Here is a 21840-nt window from a genome sequence, read left to right as displayed (position 1 = left end):
ATTTTTGAAAAATATTTATTATTTTTGTATTCGAGAATAAATTGATGGTATATATATTTTTTTTTTTTTATGTGTATTGCAGGTGGTTGCTGCAAATGAGGCTGGCGAAAGAGAAAGAGGAAAATTGACAGTCTTCTTTTTTGGAGGGGGCTGAGATACGATGGCCACGTTCGTAGCGACGGGACGTCGGAGATGGGGTTGGGGGTGGGTGTTCTTCGCCGTCACCTTGCTCGTTCTGGCCACCCCCAGTCCCGCCGCCAATCGGAAAGGTAAGCCTTTAATCCCTTATCTCGCCAGGATTCCATTCCTGATCACAGACATCCAAGATCACTGTAAATAGAATAGAAACCACATTTATGTGCCTAACCTTATAGCTTCAATCTGTGGAGTTCTATAAATATATATATATATATATATATATATATATATATATATATATATATATATATATTCCTCCTCCAGTTTAAACATCTTCAATGACCCTTCCACGACCAACCAACTTGTTTGTATAATTAAAGACGATCTCTATTATTATTTACTTAGGATTCTAGCCACGATATCCCTCCTTGCTATTTGCTTATCAAAGTTATCTCTCCACGCAAAATTTGCTCTTCAATTTTTTACAAATTTTTGGGAATTATTATTTTTTAATTATTTATTTATTTTTCATTTATTTAAAGAAATTTAGGTCCTTTAAAAAGGATAAAATTAGTTAATTGAATATTATCAAATAAATATTTACATAAACCAAATAATTTTTATTTGCGCTAAAATCTAAATAACATTTTGTGCTAAGTAAGTTTTTTTTATTTAAAACAAATGAAAAAATTATTATAGGCACTTGTGACAAATATATTTTTATTTGTCTGAAATAAATGTCAATAAAAAAAATTTCTCTGGATGATGCATATTAAAAATTGACTATATACTGGCGTATAGTTTCAAAGAAATTAAAATTCTGTTAAATAATAATTTATGTAGTGGAATTAAAATTCTATATGAGATGCAAAATTTGGTTAATTAAATTTGAAATTAAATAATTTATAATGCACAGTTGAACAAATCTTGAAGATTTTATAAACTTTCTAGACGTTTTATTTTTTTTTGTACTTCTTTTTACTCACGACTGACATTAAATTAATTTTCTGCTTTTAATTCTTTATTCGATTATATTCTGCTTAGTTGTGCGAATTAAAAAAAAAATATTCATCTCCTCTGGATTCTATAATTTTTCTATTCAATTTTAGTATGTTATATTTAGTGATATGTATAAAGCTTTGAAAATTTTTTAATTTACACCTAAATAGTTGAAATACCAACGATAAAATAGAATATGTTCATATAGAATGTTTTTTTTTTTAAATTGGGTTTTTTTTTCTTTCTATAAAATTTACCGTGTTTTGCATGCACTGATATTAAATGTTTGAAATTTTCTCGTTATTATTTCTGTTGTATAAAAGTTTGAAACTAGTGAACATTCACATATAGAGGGGGCGGGGGATTTGTCCTTTTGTTTAAATATTAATTACAAAGCAGTAAAATTTTCCAAGTTAATATTAAATTTGCTCTACAATGGAAAAACATACGTATAAGTGACATGTAAATAGTGTCATTTATGTATGTTTTTCCATTATATAGTATTTAAAATATTTTCTATCATAAAATACTATTTTAATGTTTATAATTTATAAAATGCATTTTCGTATTTTATGTTATAAAAAAAAATATCAAAAATGTATTTTACAGATATTAATTATTTACAATTATTACAATAATACAATATTATTTTTTTAATATTTAAAAATTATCTTTCTAATTTCTTTCGTTACCCAGGTAGAAAAATTAACATTACTAACATTATTAATATTACTAACGTTACTAATGTTACTAACGTTAGTACCTATAAAAAAATTAAGAAAATGTTTCTAAATTGTATTTTTGCAGAAACTTGTCGAAAATCACTTCCACTTTTTTATTTTCATTACCGTTTCCACTTTCACTTCCACTTTTTCTAATTCTCATTCGCACTTCCATTCCTACTTCCACTCTTTCTAATTCTCATTTCCACTTTTTCTAATTTTCATTCCAGAATTGGATGATTAGAAAAATATTTACTCATTCCCATTTTCACTTTTTTATTTTCATTACCACTTCCACTTCCACTTTTTCTAATTCTCATTCGCAATTCCATTCCCACTTTCACTCTTTCTAATTCTCATTTCCATTTTCACTTTTTCTAATTTTCATTCCCATTTTCACTTTTTTATTTTCATTACCACTTCCACTTTCACTTTTTCTAATTTTCATTCCCACTTCTACTCTCATTTTTTCCACTTCTAATTTTCATTAGCTATTGCCATTTCGACTAAAACTCTTTCTAATTTCCATTTACACAACCATTTCCACTTTTTTTAATTACAATTAGAAAAAATTAAAGTGGCAATAAATATAAAAAAGTGGAAGTGAAAATGGGAATGAAAATTGGAACAAGTGGAAATGGAAGTGAAAGTGGGAATGAGAATTAGAAAAAGTGGTAGTGGCAATGAATATAAAAAACTAGAAGTGGAAATAGGAATGGGAATGAAAATTAGAAAAAGTGGAAGTGAAGTGGGAATGAGAATTAGAAAGAGTAGAAGTGAGAATGGAAGTGCGAATGAGAATTAGAAAAAGTATAAGTGGAAATGGGAATGAAAATTATAAAAAGTTTAAGTGGAAGTGAAAGTGGTAATGGGAAAGTAGTGTCAAAGTTTCTGTGAAAATATATTTTAGAAACTCTTAATTTTTTTATAGGTACTAAATTTAGTAACATTAGTAATGCTAGTAACATTAGTGATGTTAGTAACATTAGTAACGTTAGTAACGATAATTTTTTCACCTGCGGTTGCGGCTTATATTTTTTTCAATCTCGATGCAAACAAAAAAAAAATATATAACTAGACAATTCGGCAGATTCGCGATAGAAAAAATTAGATTGTTCAATCTATTTTCGATTTTCAAGGGGTAAGGGAAGGGAGGCAAAAAAAAAGAGAAAAAAACCAGGTAGATGCGGAGAAAAGTTTCGTATCGGGAATATGATAACGAAAGAGGGTTGGCTCGTAGACCGGAAGTGGCTGATAAATTGATTCTCGTCGTCTGCGCACGAGCCACGACCCCTGGGAATTCTCTCTCTCTCTCTCTCTCTCTTTTGGTGCGTCGCTTCGAATACGAAATTCATCCATGCTATTTAATCGAACGTTCCTGATCCTAGTCAGGACGATTATTATCACCAACACGTTGCCATCGCGGCATCGAAAAAGGGAAGGGGAGGTGGAAGCAAATGGCTTTGGATGCAGATTGGAATGCGCTTGAATGCGTTAAAATCCATTTCGAGAGGCTGCACGATTAATTTTTCCACAACTAGACATTGTGAACAAGGTACAAGCGCACGTTTGAAAGTGTCAGCTTAACGTGAGATTTATTGGACGCGAGAATCCGGCTTGCGCTTGAATTATGCACCATTCACCGGACGTCATCCATCCGGGTTTCCTCCTGGTACCTTTTCCCCTGCACCTGTATCTATATTACGCGAATATATATATATATTTATATGATTTTTAATGTCCAAAGATTGATGGTAAATTGCGGTATGTAAAATGAGTTGAGTTTTATATTTTTTGGTTCAAATATAATCGGTTACTTTTGATTATTATCAAATAAATATTTATTTACATCAATTATTATTTGGTGTCAATTAAAAGTTATTTATTATAAATACATAAATTATTGATTCGTTAACAATTTATATAATTCCAATGAAAATTTGTTGATTCTAATAAATATTTATTTGATAATAATCAAGTAATTGCTTATATTTGAACTTTTTGTTGGAAAATAAAATGAGATTTATATATTTGGGAAGTAAGTTTTTAAAAATTGATAAATCCTTATATTTTGTTATTTCGAGAAATTTAAATAAATAACATTTCTTACATAACTACATTGAAAACAAATTTATTTTTATTTTTAAATTAAAAAATTAAATTAAAAAAAATTAAATAAATTTATTTATCAAATAAATATTTATTTCAATTAAATAATTTTTTTTTCAATTAAATAAATTGTATTTCAACCAATAATTTCTGTATTTAAAACAAATACCATTTAATTAGTTTTGATAATTTTTTTTAGCAAAAAAAATTAAAATTTCTAAATCATTTTGGTAAATTTCACATGTTTTTAAATTAAAATTTTAATGTTTAAAAATTTTCTCCTAAATTCAACAGTGACAAATAAATAAGGTCTTTAATAATACGAATTTCTTCACTTTTTTGAAAAATGAATTTATCGACTTTTAAAAACTTGCTCCTCATTTAAAAGAAGATTTAAATTAAAATAGAATTAGAAAAAAAAATATTTGATCATTTAAAAAATTTCATTGAATTGATCATAAATAAGATTCAAATTCAGAGATGAGAAATAAAAAAAAAAAAGAAACAGAAGCTATTTTTCATCAGGATAAAAGTTTACCGGGCGTTTTTTCATTCGTCACAATACAAAAAGAGCGGAAAACTCCTTTCCTTCCCGTGGTTGTCAAGTATTTTGCACCTGGTGAAAGAGAAGAATCGTAAAGGTGCTTTATTCTCACGTGCGCCTTACTCCTTACCTCGTCTGTCAAGATCGTGCGTGGAACTTTAAGCGAAAAGTTTTGTACTTTCAAGCTGTGCTGTAGAGGAGCATCCGCGAGGCAAAAAAATAAAAAAAAAAAAAACTTTCAGTTTTTAGTTGCACAGGTGTAAAAAAAAAAATAAAACTTGGCGTCAGAAATTCGAAGGGAAAAGTTTATATGCAATCGATCAAGATAATTTATATATATATTTGATGTATATGTTAATATATTCAGGAAGCGAAAGTATATAATAGATATAAACCATTTTTGTTCACACGCTTTCAAAAGAGAGCTTTGTGGGATTTTCGACAATGATAGAATTACGCGGAAATTCTCTTAACTACGGACGAGTAACGCGCGCGACCGAATAATTTATAAAGATTCCCTGCGCTATCTGCCTGCGCGAATTTGAATAAAGAACAGAGAGCAGCTACAAACCCCTCTCTCATGAATTTCGTATTCGACTTTAAGTCAAAGTGCATTTCGTATGTATTTGAGTAAATTTAGTTCTTTTTCTTCTTCTTCTTCTTTTTTTTTGCCTATCAAGTATCAGTTTATGTAATTCAATTTCCTATATGTATATATTAAGATATTTTAAATCTTTCGTCATTCGTTCTTGAAATCGTTTATAATTATCGAAAATCGTCTGAATTTTTAATTTTTTACATTACAATTAAAAATTTTGCTAATTTCTTCATTTCATGGAAATATCGGAGAATTTAAAATTCTGATATTTCATTATAATAGTCGCAGATTTTTCATTTGTTTTGGAAAATTTTATTTGTCCAAAAATTCATATCCGGAAAATTTCTCTTTATCCTGAAATTTTACATTAAAAAATTTCTGGTTAGAATAATTGAAGAATTCTGGTTAAACCTGAATTTTTTTATTTGATAACAAATATATAATAGATTTGAGTTAAATAAACGTATATTTGTCCCAGTGTCTAATAACTTCAACTATAGAACTTTTTTTCAGTGTCAGTTTATTTTTTTCGCGTCTAAGTTATTTTTGCTCTCTTAAAATTAATCCAATCGAAAAATCCGTTTTCGCACTTTTTAGTTTGTTGTTTATTTATTGTTTAACTTTTTTTAAAATATTTTTTAAAAGCATTTTTTTTATGGTTTTCAAGTTAGTGACCTCGTTAAGCCGTTGTCATGTTCATAAAATGTAGATATGACTTCAATAATAGAGTATTAAAAAAAAAATCGATAAATATTTTTAATGCCATATATGATCATAACATTATTACGCTTGCAACATAGTAACAATTTTTTTAGTAGTCACAATTGGATATAAAATTATTTTACCAATAAAGCAGGGTAAAAATAAAAAATTAACTACAAATGACTCTTTTCATCAAAATTATTTCTATTTTTACCCTTTTATTTTTGTTGCGAAATGTAAGAAAAAACTTATTTGGAATTTTCGTAATTTCATAAATTTAAAAAAAAAAAAAACCCCTTGTAACTGATTTTTGAAAGTATATAGCATTTTTCAATCACACGTATCTAAGACAATTTCTGATAAAGCGTCAAAAGTCGATAGGAAAAAGAAAAGGGGAAAAAAGAAGAAGAAAAAGAAAGAAATATATAGAAATGTTTGAAAGTTTCATGTTGAGGAAAAAAGTGAAATTCTACTCGCTTCGAAATGTTCCATTTGGGAGTTACTCTATTTTCCACCACCACGCGAACATAAGTGAGAGTTTCTAAGTTTTCTTTCAGCGCGAGAACTCAAATGCTGATAGTCCCTGTAATGCACTGGGAACATCCCAGAATGCATTCTTCGATACGTATATATAAAAGTTGAAAACTTTGAATTTGAGAGAAAAAGAAAAAAAAACGAGACACACACATAACTCTTCATAAAAGGCAAAGTTCAATTTTAACACTGAAACAAAAAAAAAAAAAATTCTAAAATTGTGAATTATAATCCATTGGCATTAATTTGAAAATAATTTTAGTGCAATTTATTCTTGAATGTAATTCTTAAAATAAGAATAGGTTCCAAATGTTTATCGAAATATTTGATTGGCGTTTATTTAAGACCTTTTTTATTTGTTTCAAATAAAAAAAAATTAATTTAGCACAAATAAAATTTTATTTAGCGCAAATAAAATTTTTATTTACATTAAATATATAAAAATAAAATAAGGAGTTTTTGTAAACAAAATAATATTTTTTAATTTCCTTTTTTTTATTTATTTGGAAATAGTTTGAATATTTTTTTGTTTCTAAAAAAATGTTATTTAAAAAAAAAAAATTAAATTTTGTTTATATGAGCGAATCACCCACATATGTTTAGAAATTTTGAAGAAAAAAATTCCGAGAACAAAATAGAAATATAAATTGCAAAAAAGCAATTGTTTCGAAGTACACACACTTATTTGCAATGGAAATAAAAATTATATAACTTTTCCGATTATATATTAGAGGGAAAATTTTGTGGCTCACGTCGACGCACTCGAAACTTTTAATTAACGTCTCATATTTATTCATTATCTTTGGAGGCTGTCGACAACTTGGCTTTTGGAGTCGATGGGAGAGGCCTCGAGTATATTTTATGCGCGATAAAGCAAAATTTTCCCTCTTTCTCTCTCTCTCTCTCTCTCTCTCTCTCTCTCTATATATATATATATATATATATATATATAGGAAAACTTTTGACCTGTTTCGTTCACGATAAGGCATTTCGGATAATCCTTACTCATTATATAATATATATATATTTTTTTTTCTCTCTTTTTTTCTGTTAGCTAGTTTCATTGTTATTTTTTTTCTCTTGCATTAATGTCTCGCGTGAAAATTTGAATTTAATCTCCACCTCCCTTCAAAGCTTATAATAGTTGCGTAACGCCGCCCAGGTCATTTACATACGTGCATGCTGTTGGAAACTTTAGAGAAAATATCTTTATACTTGGTGGGCGAGAAAAAGCACTTGCGCTAATTACTCCCTGCACGCTATTCCTTGTTACACACCTAGTAATGTAGCTAATGACTAAGCTTTCCAATTCTCTCTCTTTCTCTCTCTATGATGGTTTTGCACTCAATCATTATAATGCCTTTTAGTTTATTTTGCTCTGATGCACAAACACACACAATGAATTTATTGATACGAAATGAAGGATTTTTTTTTATTTTTATTATTTAAAAAAAAAAATATGGCTCATGATTATCCCATAAAAATAATTAATTAGAATTTTAATTTTGAAGAAGTTTTCAATTTTCGAATTATAATTTAACAGAATTTATTTGAAAACGAATTCTTATATAATTTTTTCTAAATTAAAATTAATAGAATTCTTATGTATGGAATTTTTAAGCAGAATTTTTATTTGTCCGAAATTACAAATGGCTGAATTTGATAATAGTCAAGTAAACCGATTAGTTGAATTAAATAAATTTTTTTAAGCGCATCAACAATTTGATGAATTAAACTAAGTTTTTAATTAATAAATTAATTAAGGACTAATCTTTTTTTTTACTGTCATCTAATTTTCCATTAAAAGAATTTCTGTTTTAATTAAATTTTTATAAATGCAAATATTTTTTTTTTTTCTCAAAAAAAAAGTAATTGGCCAGATCTAATCACCGAAATGGATGATCCGTAGTTTGTGAAAATGATGAACAAAAAAAAAAAAAAAACGGTATTTTCCCCCCATAATGCAAACTTTGCTTCCATTTTCAAATGAACGCAACTGCTGCTTTGATCGATATGACTTTAATATGCTTGAAATGTGTGTGCGCATTCAATTCATATATATACATTAACTTGATTTATATTTTCTCTCAAATATATATATATATATAGCTTTTTACTAAATATATATATATATATATTTAGTAAAAAGCTTTGATAATCATTCTGACTCATTCATGAATATCTATATTTCACTCCTTTTGAAAAGCTATAGTATGGTATTAGATAGAATCTTTATATGCATAAATGGTTGAAAAAGAGAGAATTCGTTTTTTTTCTCACATTCTCTTTTGTTATAGGTAGCAAAAAAAAAAAAAAAAGATAAAATTAGAAAAAAGGTGTTTTAGAAAAACTTTCTTTTGAAAAGAAAAGAAAAAAAAATGCAGTGAGGGTAAAATATATATAGGAAATAATGTGAAATCCTTTGAAAATTCGCGAACATTGGTATAAAGGGAGGAAAAAAAATTGGATAGTGTGTCCAAAGCATTAAGTGTGGATTAGGTTCCTCTTAAAAGGATCGTTTAAGCCTGGCGGCTTAATGGTGAACAGTAGGGCCTAATTTATGAGGCAACGGATTACAAGTTTGTACGTACACAATTGTCCAACTCTCTCTCTCTCTCTCTCTCTCTCTCTCTCTCTCTCTCTCTCTCTCTCTCTCTCTCTCTCTCTCTCTCTCTCTCTCTCTCTCTCTCTCTCTCTCTCTCTCTCTCTCTCTCTCTCTCTCTCTCTCTCTCTCTCTCTCTCTCTCTCTCTCTCTCTCTCTCTTACTCACCCTCGTGTTTCTATCCGCACCCTGCCCTCGATTCTCCTAATTTACGTAATCTCGTTTACCAAAGCATTTTACACATCCTGAGCCATGGTTGAAGAGGGCCTGTGGACGGCACAAACAAAATTCTTCCGCAATTTAACTCTCGGTCCCTCTCGGAAAATGTTGTCTTAAATCTACGCCAGGCGCCATAAGCGGACGGAAATTGCAGAAGATAAATATTACATTTTACTCAACGTTATATTCTTCGCCCCCTTCTCTCTACTAAGTGAGAGAACATTTTAACATGCACTCTCTTTCTCTCAAAAAAAAGAACATTTCGAACAAATACGTTTCTTTTTATCTCTTCTATTTTTTGTTTTTTCAGAGGGAAAAATTATTTTCTAAATATAAAATTTAAATATTAATTGAATTTTTTTTTTTTAATAGAATAGAATAGAATTAATTTTAATTATTTCTTATGAATTGATTTATTTTTTTTTTACTTTTAAATAGTATTGAAATATAAATTTTATTTTTCAAAATGAATGCTTCGAAATATTAATTATTGATTGTAAAATGAATTTCAAAAAAAAAAAAATTTAATTTACAATCTAATTTGATTGTTTCAAATGATTAAAAAAAAAACCTATAGCGTACCCATATTCTACAATTTAATTGCAAGGCAATGTTACAATTCAGTGATCAAAGGATGTCCTTTATTTACACCCCTTTTTTTTTTTTATTCAACTTTTAAAACTGAAATGTCCTTTACAAAAAGAAAATTAACACACATTTTCATATACATACGCCCAAATTATAATCAATATTTACATTTAATAAAAATTGATTTATTGACAAATTTTATAGAAAATAAATAAAAGAACAATTTGTTAGATTTTTTTAATTAAATTTCATTTTTATCTATACGTGAGTATTGCTTTTATTGGTTCTAACCTTTATATGAGAGAGAATTGATATTGCAATTGAAATCAATGAAAATAACTCGATACTATATATATATAAATATATAGACGCTTTTTTTTTGAGGCAGATTTGATAAAATTTTCATATTGACGTACGACAGCACGTGATCCGAGTACCGAGTCATATGAACCATCACGTTCCAGACAAATTTCATTTGCGTCTAAGCACGCGCCCGATTATTTTCACTCCATGGTTTTTCATCGGCCCTTTTCTTGGTCGAGAACCTTTAGTTCTCCTCAACTCTTCTCACTCTTTCTCTCTCTCTTTTTTTTTCTTTCTCTCTGACGATTGAATCTTCAGTGCCAGAAATTCAATTGGTCTCCAAGCTGCTTAAGCTCTTTATTTTATTTTATTCTCGCACAAAATCTTTCTTATCACTGTTCAAAATTTGACAACTTAAACTTTTATACATTGCATTATATAATATATTAAAAAGAAGCAAGTAATAACAATTATAATAATAAAAATAAATTATTATATTTTTATTATTATTATTGTTAAATAGTTAAAATAATACAATTTTTTTAGTAAAATATTATTTGATTTGTTAATATTACTTTATTAAAGCGTTTTGTAAAAATTAATAGAAATTTTTAGTATAATATTACTATTTGATTTAGTAATTTTTTTTTTTTACTAAAGTTTTAGTGAAAAATAACAACAAATTTGTAGAGATTTTTAAGAAAATTTCTTTGTTATTATTAAAATTTCTACTAATTCTTACTAATTCAAATTTAGCGAATATTATCAAATAAATATTTATTTGTACTAAATACTTATTATTGAAGCCAATTATATTTGTTGCAAATACATAAATTGTTTCAAATGCAGTTTATTTAATTATAATAAAAATTATTTAATTTAAGTAAATATTATAATTTGTTAAGAATTGGAGTTATTTTGAAAATATTGGAGTTTAAGAAAAGGAATTAAATAATTGAGAATTCTTGAATAATAACTGAGGGGTTAAAAAAAATTAGAATATATATATATATCTTTTTTTGTGATATTTAGCATACACATACGTACAGGTAGTTAACTTATTATATTCGACACAAAAGAATAAACTGGGCATGATGTAACATGGGAGAGGCAAAAAAAAATGACCATCCCAGAACGCAAAAGCAAGGGATTCAAATGGGTTGAATTAGCATTCAGAGGATACGGCACTTTACTTTCATATAGAAAAAAAGTGTTTAGAAACGTTCTGAGAGTAATGTTGAATTATGTATATAATGCAAACACGTACACACTATATACGCTTATCCTGAAACCTTGTTGACTAAAATAAAAAACAATGTAACCAGTCAGAAAAATTAAAAGCATTATATACTTTTAATTTTTCTTTTCATAAAATATTAAAAAAAATTTTTTTTTCTCTTTTTTTCATATATTTAAAATTAATTTTTGCAAGTCAAATATGGTATACTATAAAGACATGAGGAATTCAAGGCAAACAGGAATTTAAAATAAACCTAGGGATTAATTATATATAAATTAAGTTCTTATTAAATGTAGTTTGTCAGGCTTCTAGTTTTAGACAAGTTGGTATTCAAAGTTACAGAACCTTCCAAAACCATGTGGCTTTTGAAAATTAATCAATAGTTGCAAGTCTTGAAACTGATATCCCTGTTAATATTGTATAATATATTTAGTGCGGAAAATCTATTCATTTTATATAATATTTTTCAAATATCTGTCAAACGTCTATATTAATCATATATAAAATATTAATTTTCATTTAATATTTCCATTATTTTTAGACAATTAAAAAATTTATATATCAATATATAAAGATTTTAATGTCAGATAAAATATTTCCGAATATTCTTATAAAATATTATTATCGCAAATTTATAAACGTGAATTTTATGGGAACAAATTTTTTCCATCTTGTTCTTTTTTTTATCAGTAGTAGAAGACAATTTTGGTCAGACACAGGTGGTAAATGTTAGTAAATTTCGGACAACAATTTTCTAATGTTTTTTCTTTCTAAGAGGAGCAAAAATCAGTTTTAGTCAGACTGCACTGCTTGTAAAATTGACGTAATTCAGATAATAAGTAGTAAAAATAACTTTTGGTCAGACATAAAATTTTTAATTCTTATAAATTTAGCACTAGTGATAAAAGTGAATTTTAGTCCAACAATTTTATAATTCGTGTGAATTTTATTTTAGTTGTAAAAATCTTTATCAATCCAGACATAATATCGGAAAATTTGCAAACGATAATTTTTCAATTTCAGTAGAAATAGTCGGTTATAATCAGACAGAACAGTTATAATACACTGAAAAAAAAATTATTTGATCTAAATAATCGGTTACTTGACTATTATCAAATAAATATTTACTTGAACAAAATAATTTTTGAAATCAAATAATTGAATTAAGTAAACTGTATTAATTTTTTTTTATTAATAGTAGAAACAGTTTTAGTCAGACGGAATATCTGAAAGTCTTATATAATATTTAGTATTAGTAGTGAAGGTCAGACAGGTCAGACTTTATAGTCAGACAACTTTACATGTAAATTTTACAAAAGTAGTTTAAATTACCGTAATTTGGCGTCAGTAGAAAAAAATGGTTGCAGTCAGAAAAAATTTTTCTCAGAATTTACAATTTTTATTAGTAGTAGAAGACAGTTATAGTCAGACACAACAGTTCCAGTTACAAGTCCCTGTAGCTTTAATATCAGTAGTAAATATTATTTTTAATCAGACAAATCCATGTTAACTTCTTTTGATTTCTGTCCAAGTACACTAAAAGTCAGTTTCACTTGGATAAACTTTTATTTTATTTCCCACTCTCATTATTTTGAGACGCTTGAATAAACTTTCAATTTTGTTATAATTTTTTTTTATCTAATTTATTTATTCAATATTTAAATTTGACTGGCCCAAAAATCTACTTTACCGACTGATGGTAAAGCAGTTTTTTTCAATATAAAAATTACTGACATAGAAATCAACCTTACCGACTGATGGTAAAAAATTCTAGAATTTTCTGAAATTTTTTTTACCATTAATTGGCAAGGTACTTTTTTATATTTTCATTTTTCAAAAAAAACTGTTTTACCATCAGTCGGTAAGGTAGATTTCTTGGTCGGTAATTTGTTATATTTTTATTTTTCAAAATTTTTTATCATGTTAATTTTTTAATTATCTATGTAGTAAAAAAAAAATTTTTACTATGAAATCAGTGAAATTTAACTAATTCAAATTAAAATTGTTACTAATTCAGATTTAGAGAATAGTAAACGAAAATAAAATAAATGTAAAATTTTTTTATAAAAAAATGGAATTATTGAAATTCTTTGATATAAAAGAAAAAAAAATAAAGTGAAAAAGTTAAATTGGTGGATTAAATTCTTGTGAACGGAAAAATTTTTCTATATGTGAAGTTTCTTTCATAGAACTTGAAGCTTGGTAAATAAGGACTTTACATATGTTTGTAGAACCACTCTATTTGCAACATCTTTCCGTTCTAGATTCTCCTTCCCCTTGTATTCAATGCCTTTTGAGTGTGTGAATGTGTGTTCGCGTCATTGCGTGGCTCGTTGAGTAAAGAGAAAGAGATAGAGAATAGAGAGTGTGTATATGAGAGAGAGAGAGAAAGACTTAGGGATGTAGAGGAACAATGGTACACACGAAACAACTACAGATTCAACCCCCAGCAAACTATATATATATATATATATTCAGAACATTTTGAGTAAACCTCGATGGCCCTTTACACCCTTTAGGGGGTGAAATACTAGTTTATTTTCATCCCTCGGGCTGTTATGGATTTCGAATTATTTGCACGGACATGCCTGCGGACCTAAATGGTTGTGTCGTGCTGTGACTGCAGTTGGTAATCATTTTACGTTTCAGATTTTATCGAACATATCCACAACCTGGAACAAATGTAGGAAAATATTCCCAAATATCAAATGCGCGCATTCCTCTTTTCTATTTTAGTTCTTTTTTCTCACAAAATGAAGAAAATTTTTGCCTTTGGTATATTTTATGCATAAACGAATCATAATTTTTAAATTTAAAAATATGTTAATTCGTTATATATATATAGTTGTTTTTATATTTAATGAAACAATTTTTTTCCATTTTTTTTATTGCTTCATTAAGTTATACATATTATTTTATAATTGAATTTTACTTTATCAATATCGACATGTAAAATTTTGTTTCTCATATCACATTATTCATCAAAAGATTTTATTGTTCAATGAAATCTGAAACGAGAATACCAGTTAATTTTTCAGTCAAATGAACTTGACGAGAATGCTATAGAATATTTTTTTTAGTAGATTTTCAAAATAAAATTCAATTTAATTGGAAAAAAAATCGCTAAAGAAGGGATTTACTTTATGTAAAGTTTCAAAAATTAATTAATGAATAATTTTGTTAAATTAAGAATTATTTTTCTTTCTAAGTGCAATTTTGTTTTTTTTGTGACAAATTTTTTTTTCGTTTTTTTTTTTTTTATAGAATCAAATCTTGTCTGGAAAGCCAACAAAATTTTATAGGAGGATTATACTGAAAGCTCTTTTCCTTGACCTCTTATTGCCCCCAGATATATATGTATTTTGACACCAAGCTCCTTTTCTTTGCGCTTCGAGAAGCCAATATAAGCGTTCGCCTCAGGTTCAGGGAACATAAAAAAGCATGATAAAGTCATGATGCCTCAACAAGATTCGAGCAATATTCTTCGCTCTAAAAAAAAAGAGAGAAAAAAAATGAAATAGGAACGTGGTTATAATTCACTGGATTTATTTTGGGAAAAAAATATTTTTTTTTAATATCAATTTGTCACTTAGTGGCATTTATGATGGACCAATAATAGAGGAGGAAAATAATGACCTTATATATATATAATATAGAACATGTATAGATACAACGAGTCTTTTGTCGACTTGAATCTCCCCCTGAGGATAACTTGTATAGCCGGAAGTGTAGTTGTTGAGTTATATTTAACGACTGTATATGACTCGATCGTAAAGCAAGATGTTATTTCTCACTTCGAACTTGCTGATAAAACTGAACCCTCAGGTTAGTTGTTAATATAATATATCCTGTCTCTTGTTGTGAGAAATATAATTTTTTTGTTGACAATTTCATTTATATCTGAATTAGTTCATATTTTCAAATTTTTATTTCAGAGAATTTCAATTTAACAGAAATTTATTAATTTCACTAATTATTATTATTATTCTGAAACAGTTTTGAAAAGAAAAAAAATTATTAGTTTCACTTCCACTTGAAATTTTACTCTGAACAAAAGACAAAGGCAAAATGTCATTGGTTGACAATTGAATGTGAAATATATATATATATAGAAAAGAATGGGGATTTCTCTCTTTTAACAATTTTTCAACCCATATAGCAAGCGGGGATCTCTTCGTATAATCCCCAGGTGCTAATTAATAGACTCGAGTCGAGCTTCAGGGAACAGGGAGTAATTCCTGAACGACTTCATTCTATATGACCAATGTAACTTGCTTCGATCTAACTTTACATCTCCCAGCGAGCTAATTTAATTACTTACACACTGAGTATAGAACGTGACTCGATCTAGGGAACTTCGTTGCTTAGAGAGTGAGAGATAAATTCAAAGAATGTGAATGATGAAATTTCAACGGATAAATCTTGTCTCGAATGAGGCTCGATAACTTTAATTAAAATGTTTTATTTATCAATTTTCTTCTTCTCTTTTCTTTTCTTCTTATCAGAGAAATTTCTCAATTTCGTTTTATTAGATTTTCTTCTTATTAACTAAAATCCATTTCTTGAGGTAATTCCCGCTGGAAAATCTCTGTCTTAAAAATTAATATACACACTGAAAATTGGTGAGATTTTAATAAGGAATATTAATTTCCAAAAATGTACTAATTGAAAATAATTTTTACTACTATATTCGTATAAATAGATTAAAATAAAAAATTTTCCCAGTTTGTTTATTAATTTTCATGTTTTTGAGATAAAAAAAAGTTTTTTCTCCATCAAATATATCGAGTAAATTTTCAGGAAATTTTTTTTAAAAATCAATTAATAATTAAATTTGTTGAATTTCTTTTTTTTTTAATATAAACAATCAGCCAATACAAAGTAGAGTACCCGCACTGCTGTTAAAACTTACTTAACTAATATACCACAAAATATTCCCAGCTAGTTAAACTCGAGAGATTTTAAATTAAGTACATAGGTATAAAACGTGAAAGTTTAAATGTTTTGAAATTGGAAACAGTAAATATGGTAAACTTTAATGAGTTGAATAAAAAATTGTACAAAAAAAACCACAATATAGCATTATAATAAAACTTTTGAAATAATAAAACCACAAAAAAGAAAATAAATCGCAAAAATATTCAACGCAAGTTTAAAAAAGTTTAAAAGTAATTGAAATATTCGAATTGGGAACAAAGTCATTTTTATATTTTGACACCTTTTTTTTCTACAAATGTGTATATAATTTTGAGACAAGAATATTTTTCACAATTTATAACTTTTATTCGACAGAGAAGTTCACAGAACTTTTGACCTCCTTTAAAAATTATCTTCTCGATTTGACACGGAACAAGTTTTTAAATAGATACAATATATAATTTAAAGAAAAAACTTTCTTTACAATTTTTTTTTTATTTTATAAAACTTACTTTGTTGGAGAAGCGGAGAATTTTATTTATTTTTTTTTACTAAATAGGAATTTTTTATTAATCCCTTTTTTATTTATTTATATTTAATCGAATAAGGCAGAATTTCCATTTAACTGTATTACAATTTAACAAATTTTTCATTTTCATTTGCAACTAAATATTTATTTGATATTAATCAAGTAAAAGATTATTTGAATTAAATAATTTTTTTTTCAGTGTAGAATTTCTATTTGAATTTCCAAAAGAATATCATTGAATTTTCATTTAACAAAATTCCTGTTTTTGATATTAATACCAAAAGAAAAAAAAGGAAATTCGTTTCTCGCACGTTTCTGATAATTTTCCAATATGTTCCTTTTCAAAGTTTCCAGCAATTCAAGATACAATTGTCGACTTTGCTTTCTAGTTATACTATATTCGCAAAAGAGCAAAAGAAGGCCAATATCGATTTGAACTTTCCAGTTCCTATTTTCTCCATATAAGTGTCTTAGAAACGAAAAAATTTTCGTTTTTTTTTTCGATTGTTATGGTTTTATTGTTATTTTCTTTTTATTGATATATGCATTGTTTGTCGTTTTTCTATTTATTTACACCTCTTTTTTATAGTCATCTTTTCATTTTTATGCATTGCGTTCCTATATATATATATAGGATTTTATTTCTATTTATCATCTTTTCATTTTCACATGCCATCTTTTCACCATTATTTATTACTATTTTTATCTTCATTTATCATTTTTTTTCTTTTCGTTATCATATTCGTTATTTTTTTTTTTGTTTTGTTCCGGTTATAAGTCGAAACCGCAAGCACACGTCGTTTATATTTGGGGTGAAAAAAAAGAGAGAGAGAGAGAGGGAGGGAGGGAGGGGGGAACCCAATTTTTTTTCTCACTTGTGTGTGTGTGTGTGAGTCAAAGGTCACGTCGAACGTGTTCGCGCATTGTGGAACGGGTAGGTTTTTAGTGGAGCACGTCCTAGACGACGACGTTGCGGAGAGAAGAGCTATTTCCTCTCTTGCCCGGCCTCGGATCTTATTACGGAGAAATGTAACGTCACGTGTCGAATTACACAGAGAAACTCTTACCATTGATCCCTGTCTACAACTATACTACTACCACTACCATTACCTACTGTGCGTGTATAACTGAAATTTATCTTTGATAGAGTTTGATAGTCTTTGGGACATTTGAAAACGTATACATATAATATTATATTGTCTATGCTGTTTGATCTTATTATATCAACTGCATTAGAGATTACGTGGGAATTTCTAAAGCACATTTCCGGCATCATCCTTTCATGTAATATATATATAATAGTTAGCTCGGGGATTCGACAATTTTCTACAATGTCCAGTTACACACAATGGAATTGAAGATTTTATCATACATGTAGATTAGGAAAAGTTATACTTCTCATTATCAAACTCAATTATTTCTTGCAAATATATTTTATTTCATTTAAATAAAAAATTTATTTACGCTAAATAAATAAGTTAGTATAGGCTCTGAGACAATTATACGTTTATTTAACTCAAATATATTATATTTGCTTCAAATAAATCATTTCTCTGGGTGTAGTAAAAGTAAAATTTCTAATCAATATAGCAGTTCAGTTGAATAGTTTTTTTTTATTTAAAATTAGACGACATATTTTATTCTAAAAAATAATATTTACAAAAAATATATTGTTTATGACATTAAAAAAAATTATTTTATTCAAACAATCGGTTATTAAACTACAGTGAAACCCACGTATATAGGATTTCAAGGATATAGAAAATACCCGACACATAAATCTACCCTACCGACTGATGGTAAAACGATTTTATATATATATATATATTAAAAATTACAGGCCTAGAAATCTGCCTTATCGACTGAAGGTAAAATAGTTTATGAAAATATATAAATTACCGTCACAGAAATCTACCTTACCGACTGATGGTAAAACAGTTTTTTAAAAATAAAAATATAAAAATTACCGATCTAGAAATCTGTCTTACCGACTGGTGGCAAAGCAGTTTTTTTTTGAAAAATATAAAAAATTATCGACACAGAAATCTACGTTACCGACTGATGGTAAAACAGTTTTTGAAAATAAAAATATAAAAAATTCCCGACGTAGAAATCTGCCTTACCGACTGATGGCAATACAGTTTTTTGGGAAAATAAAAATATAAAAAATTATCGACACAGAAATCTGCCTTACCGACTGATGATAAAACAGTTTTTTTTTGAAAAATGTAAATATGGAAAAGTACTGTTTTACCATCCGTCGGTAAGGTAGATTCCTGTGACAATAAGTTTTTATATTTTTATTTTTTAATAAACCTGTTTTACCATCAGTCGGTAATGCAGATTTCTACGTGGGTAATTTTTTTTATGTTTATTTTTCAAAATTTTTACCTTCAGTTGGTAAGGCAGATTTCTAGGTTGGTAATTTTTTATATTTTTATTTTTCAAATTTTTTTACCAATCTTGTTAATTTGTTAACCATCTACATATTATCAAATAAATATTTACTTAAACCAAATAATTTTTATTTCAATTAAATAAACTGTATTTGTTCTAATAATTTGTATATTTGAATCAAATACAATTTAATTGACTCAAATAATAATTATTTAATAGAAATAAATTTTTTTTTCAGTGTAGAAAAAAAATTATATTCTACATTATTAGTTCAGTAGTTTTTAAAAATTTTTTCTATTAAAAGTTAAGTTACATTTTTTCTTTAAAAAAAAAAATTAAAAAAATAACTGTTCGCATATTTATATTAATAAATAAATTTAAATTACAAAATAAATTTAAATTGGCAAGAATTTTTTTATAATAAAATTGCAAAAGTTAAAATTTAATAAAAGAGATAATACATTTTGTGTAATATACATATATAATATACAATGTTTATTAAAATAGAAGGAGGATAAGAAAAAAATTCCTGAGAATGGAATTTTGTTTCGTAAGTCATATTGTTTTTTTTCGCCCTTATAAAAGAGAGAAAGAGGGAGAGAGGGAAAAAAATTAGTGTAATAAAATTTTTTAAACTCATATTCAAGCTCATCGCGAGTATATATATATATATAGCAAAGTAGAGAATATAAGCTTTTCCTTTTGGTAATAGCATCAAATATCCCATTTGAAAGTGCATTAATATAAATTATGCCTCAGATTATTTCCCCAACGCCATTTGTGTAGAGTCAGACCATGTCAGACCGACTGTTACTACTACTGAACATTCAGACATTTCTACCGCACCTTGTGATGAGAAAACAAGGAGAGTATTATATGCTTCAGTGATAACAGGCAGTCAGGTAACTCTCACTGGGACTTCCCTCGGAATGCATTTTCTACAACTCAGTAAATAATGCATTCCAACCTATAATATTGAAAATTACATAAAAAAAAAATAAATAAAATTTCTTCCTCTCTAAAACGAACTGAATAAACAATTTTATTTCAATTATATTTATTATTGCTACGTACTAATTCAACAATATAATTAAATATTCACTAAAATATTTAAATTGAATAAATTATTTTAATCAAATACTATTTTAGTATAATAATAATAATTACTACTATTATGATTATTATTACAATAATTATCCTAATAATTAATATTAATTTTTTTTTTTTTTGAATAGAAGTAAAAAATTGTTTTATTTTTATTTTGCAGCTGAGCGAGATCATTGTAACAAAACAGTGGACATTTATGAAGACGTGTCGAGTCCTGCAGTGACATTAAAGACTTGGGGAAAACCACTTACTTGCTGGTATCGTTTTCGAGCTTTTCGTGGCACTCCCCGGGATTGGATTTTGCGAGTTCGTTTCAAAAAGTTCAAAGTTGGCGTACTTGAGAATGCAACAACCTGTTCTGGAGGTTACCTACAGGTGAGTTTTGTTTAGCATTTACTTTACATTTTTATTATTTACAAATCTATGTCAACAAAAATTTACTTCTTCAAATAGAAGTTTCACCTTAATTTTTTATATTTCGTTTCTATTATTTTTTTCAATTCGCAATTGTTTTTATTGCATAATAATAACAATAATTTTTCTTATTATTATTATGAGGCGCATTAATATCCTATAAATTATATTACTTCAAATTTTTATTTCAAAGAATTTTATTAAATAAACAATTTTTTTAGGTAGATTTTAATTTTTCTCAATATTATTTGAAAGAAAAATAATAATTATTATTATTATTCAATTATAATAGTAATTTTTAACAGAGTTTTTTTTAAATAAATAATAAAAATAATAAATTTTAAATTTAATTATACAGACAAATAATTTTGGAATTTGAAGAGAAAAAAAAAATTATCGAAGCGATTTGAATTTTGTGATATTAATGCAATCTATATGTTCATAAAACGTGTGTCTTGTGCATAATTCAGCCATTAGTCGCTAATGCGTCACAAAATGATGAGGGGAACGGAAGGGAGGTTGGGAGGGATGAAGAGTTCGTTCGCTTGTTAAGCGATATATGACACTGTGCGGTATCGCTGATAGATAATGCACTGGAGTGAAAACGACCGCACGGACCAATGGTGTGGGGTCGTTTGTTCGTTCTGAAACATAGTCAACGGAAATTGAATTAATTTCACGCGAATTCCAAAACCGGTGCCGCACCACAAAGGAAGCCATTTAAAAACCACGCGAGAATACAGTTCCACTAATAATTGCAACACTGTCTGTCGTTGTTCCTCTCTCTCTTTCTCTTTTTTTTTATTTCAATATTATTTTCTTGTTCCATTTTTCTCTTATTTTTTCTTTTACCTTTTATTTTACACTTCCTGTATTTTTTTCATTCCCTTTATTATTATTTTTTTTTGGTTTTTGTTTTTTTTACTTACATTTTTTTCGGTTTTCTGTATTTAATTCGGTTTTTTAATTTTGTACTTTTCTTTTTTTTTTATTTCCATTTCACTAATTCGGATTTAATTTTTCTTCTTTTTTATTTTTTCACCTTATACTTATTTTTCAAACCATTCTCTCTCGTTTATTTTTAAACAATTAGTAGAATTTATTTATCTTGCGTGATAATTTTTTTTCTGTACATAATATCGCGCATTTTCTCCATTAATTAGTATTTTTGTTTCGTC

General features: G+C 27.1%; 2 protein-coding genes across 5 annotated transcripts in view; one reads left to right on the top strand and one right to left on the bottom strand.

Annotated features, from left to right (window-relative positions):
- LOC127285487 (uncharacterized) overlaps positions 1–21840 on the bottom strand; it is an 81873-nt gene that overhangs the window by 28992 nt on the left and 31041 nt on the right. Inside the window, exon 3 of one of the 2 annotated variants that reach the window (XM_051311534.1) lies at positions 188–330. The exons of the other annotated variant lie outside the window; for it this stretch is intronic. Coding sequence (XP_051167491.1) covers positions 278–330 — 53 coding nt within the window. The 3' untranslated portion in view covers positions 188–277. Of the gene's footprint in view, positions 1–187; positions 331–21840 lie in introns of those variants that run through there. 2 annotated transcript variants of the gene reach the window in all.
- The window catches only part of LOC127285485 (cubilin-like), an 80493-nt gene that overhangs the window by 28514 nt on the left and 30139 nt on the right, over positions 1–21840 (top strand). For all 3 annotated transcript variants that reach the window (XM_051311529.1, XM_051311532.1, XM_051311530.1), the window contains 2 exons: positions 83–269; positions 20409–20623. In XM_051311529.1, the coding sequence (XP_051167486.1) occupies positions 161–269; positions 20409–20623 (324 nt within the window). In that variant the 5' untranslated portion in view covers positions 83–160. The remainder of the gene's footprint in view (positions 1–82; positions 270–20408; positions 20624–21840) is intronic.

This window comes from Leptopilina boulardi, unplaced genomic scaffold (assembly GCF_019393585.1).
Source record: "Leptopilina boulardi isolate dan_hultmark-lab unplaced genomic scaffold, ZJU_Lbou_2.1 LbouV2_333, whole genome shotgun sequence".
In the NCBI taxonomy this organism is placed as follows: domain Eukaryota; kingdom Metazoa; phylum Arthropoda; class Insecta; order Hymenoptera; family Figitidae; genus Leptopilina; species Leptopilina boulardi.
This window is presented reverse-complemented; position numbering and strand designations above follow the sequence as displayed.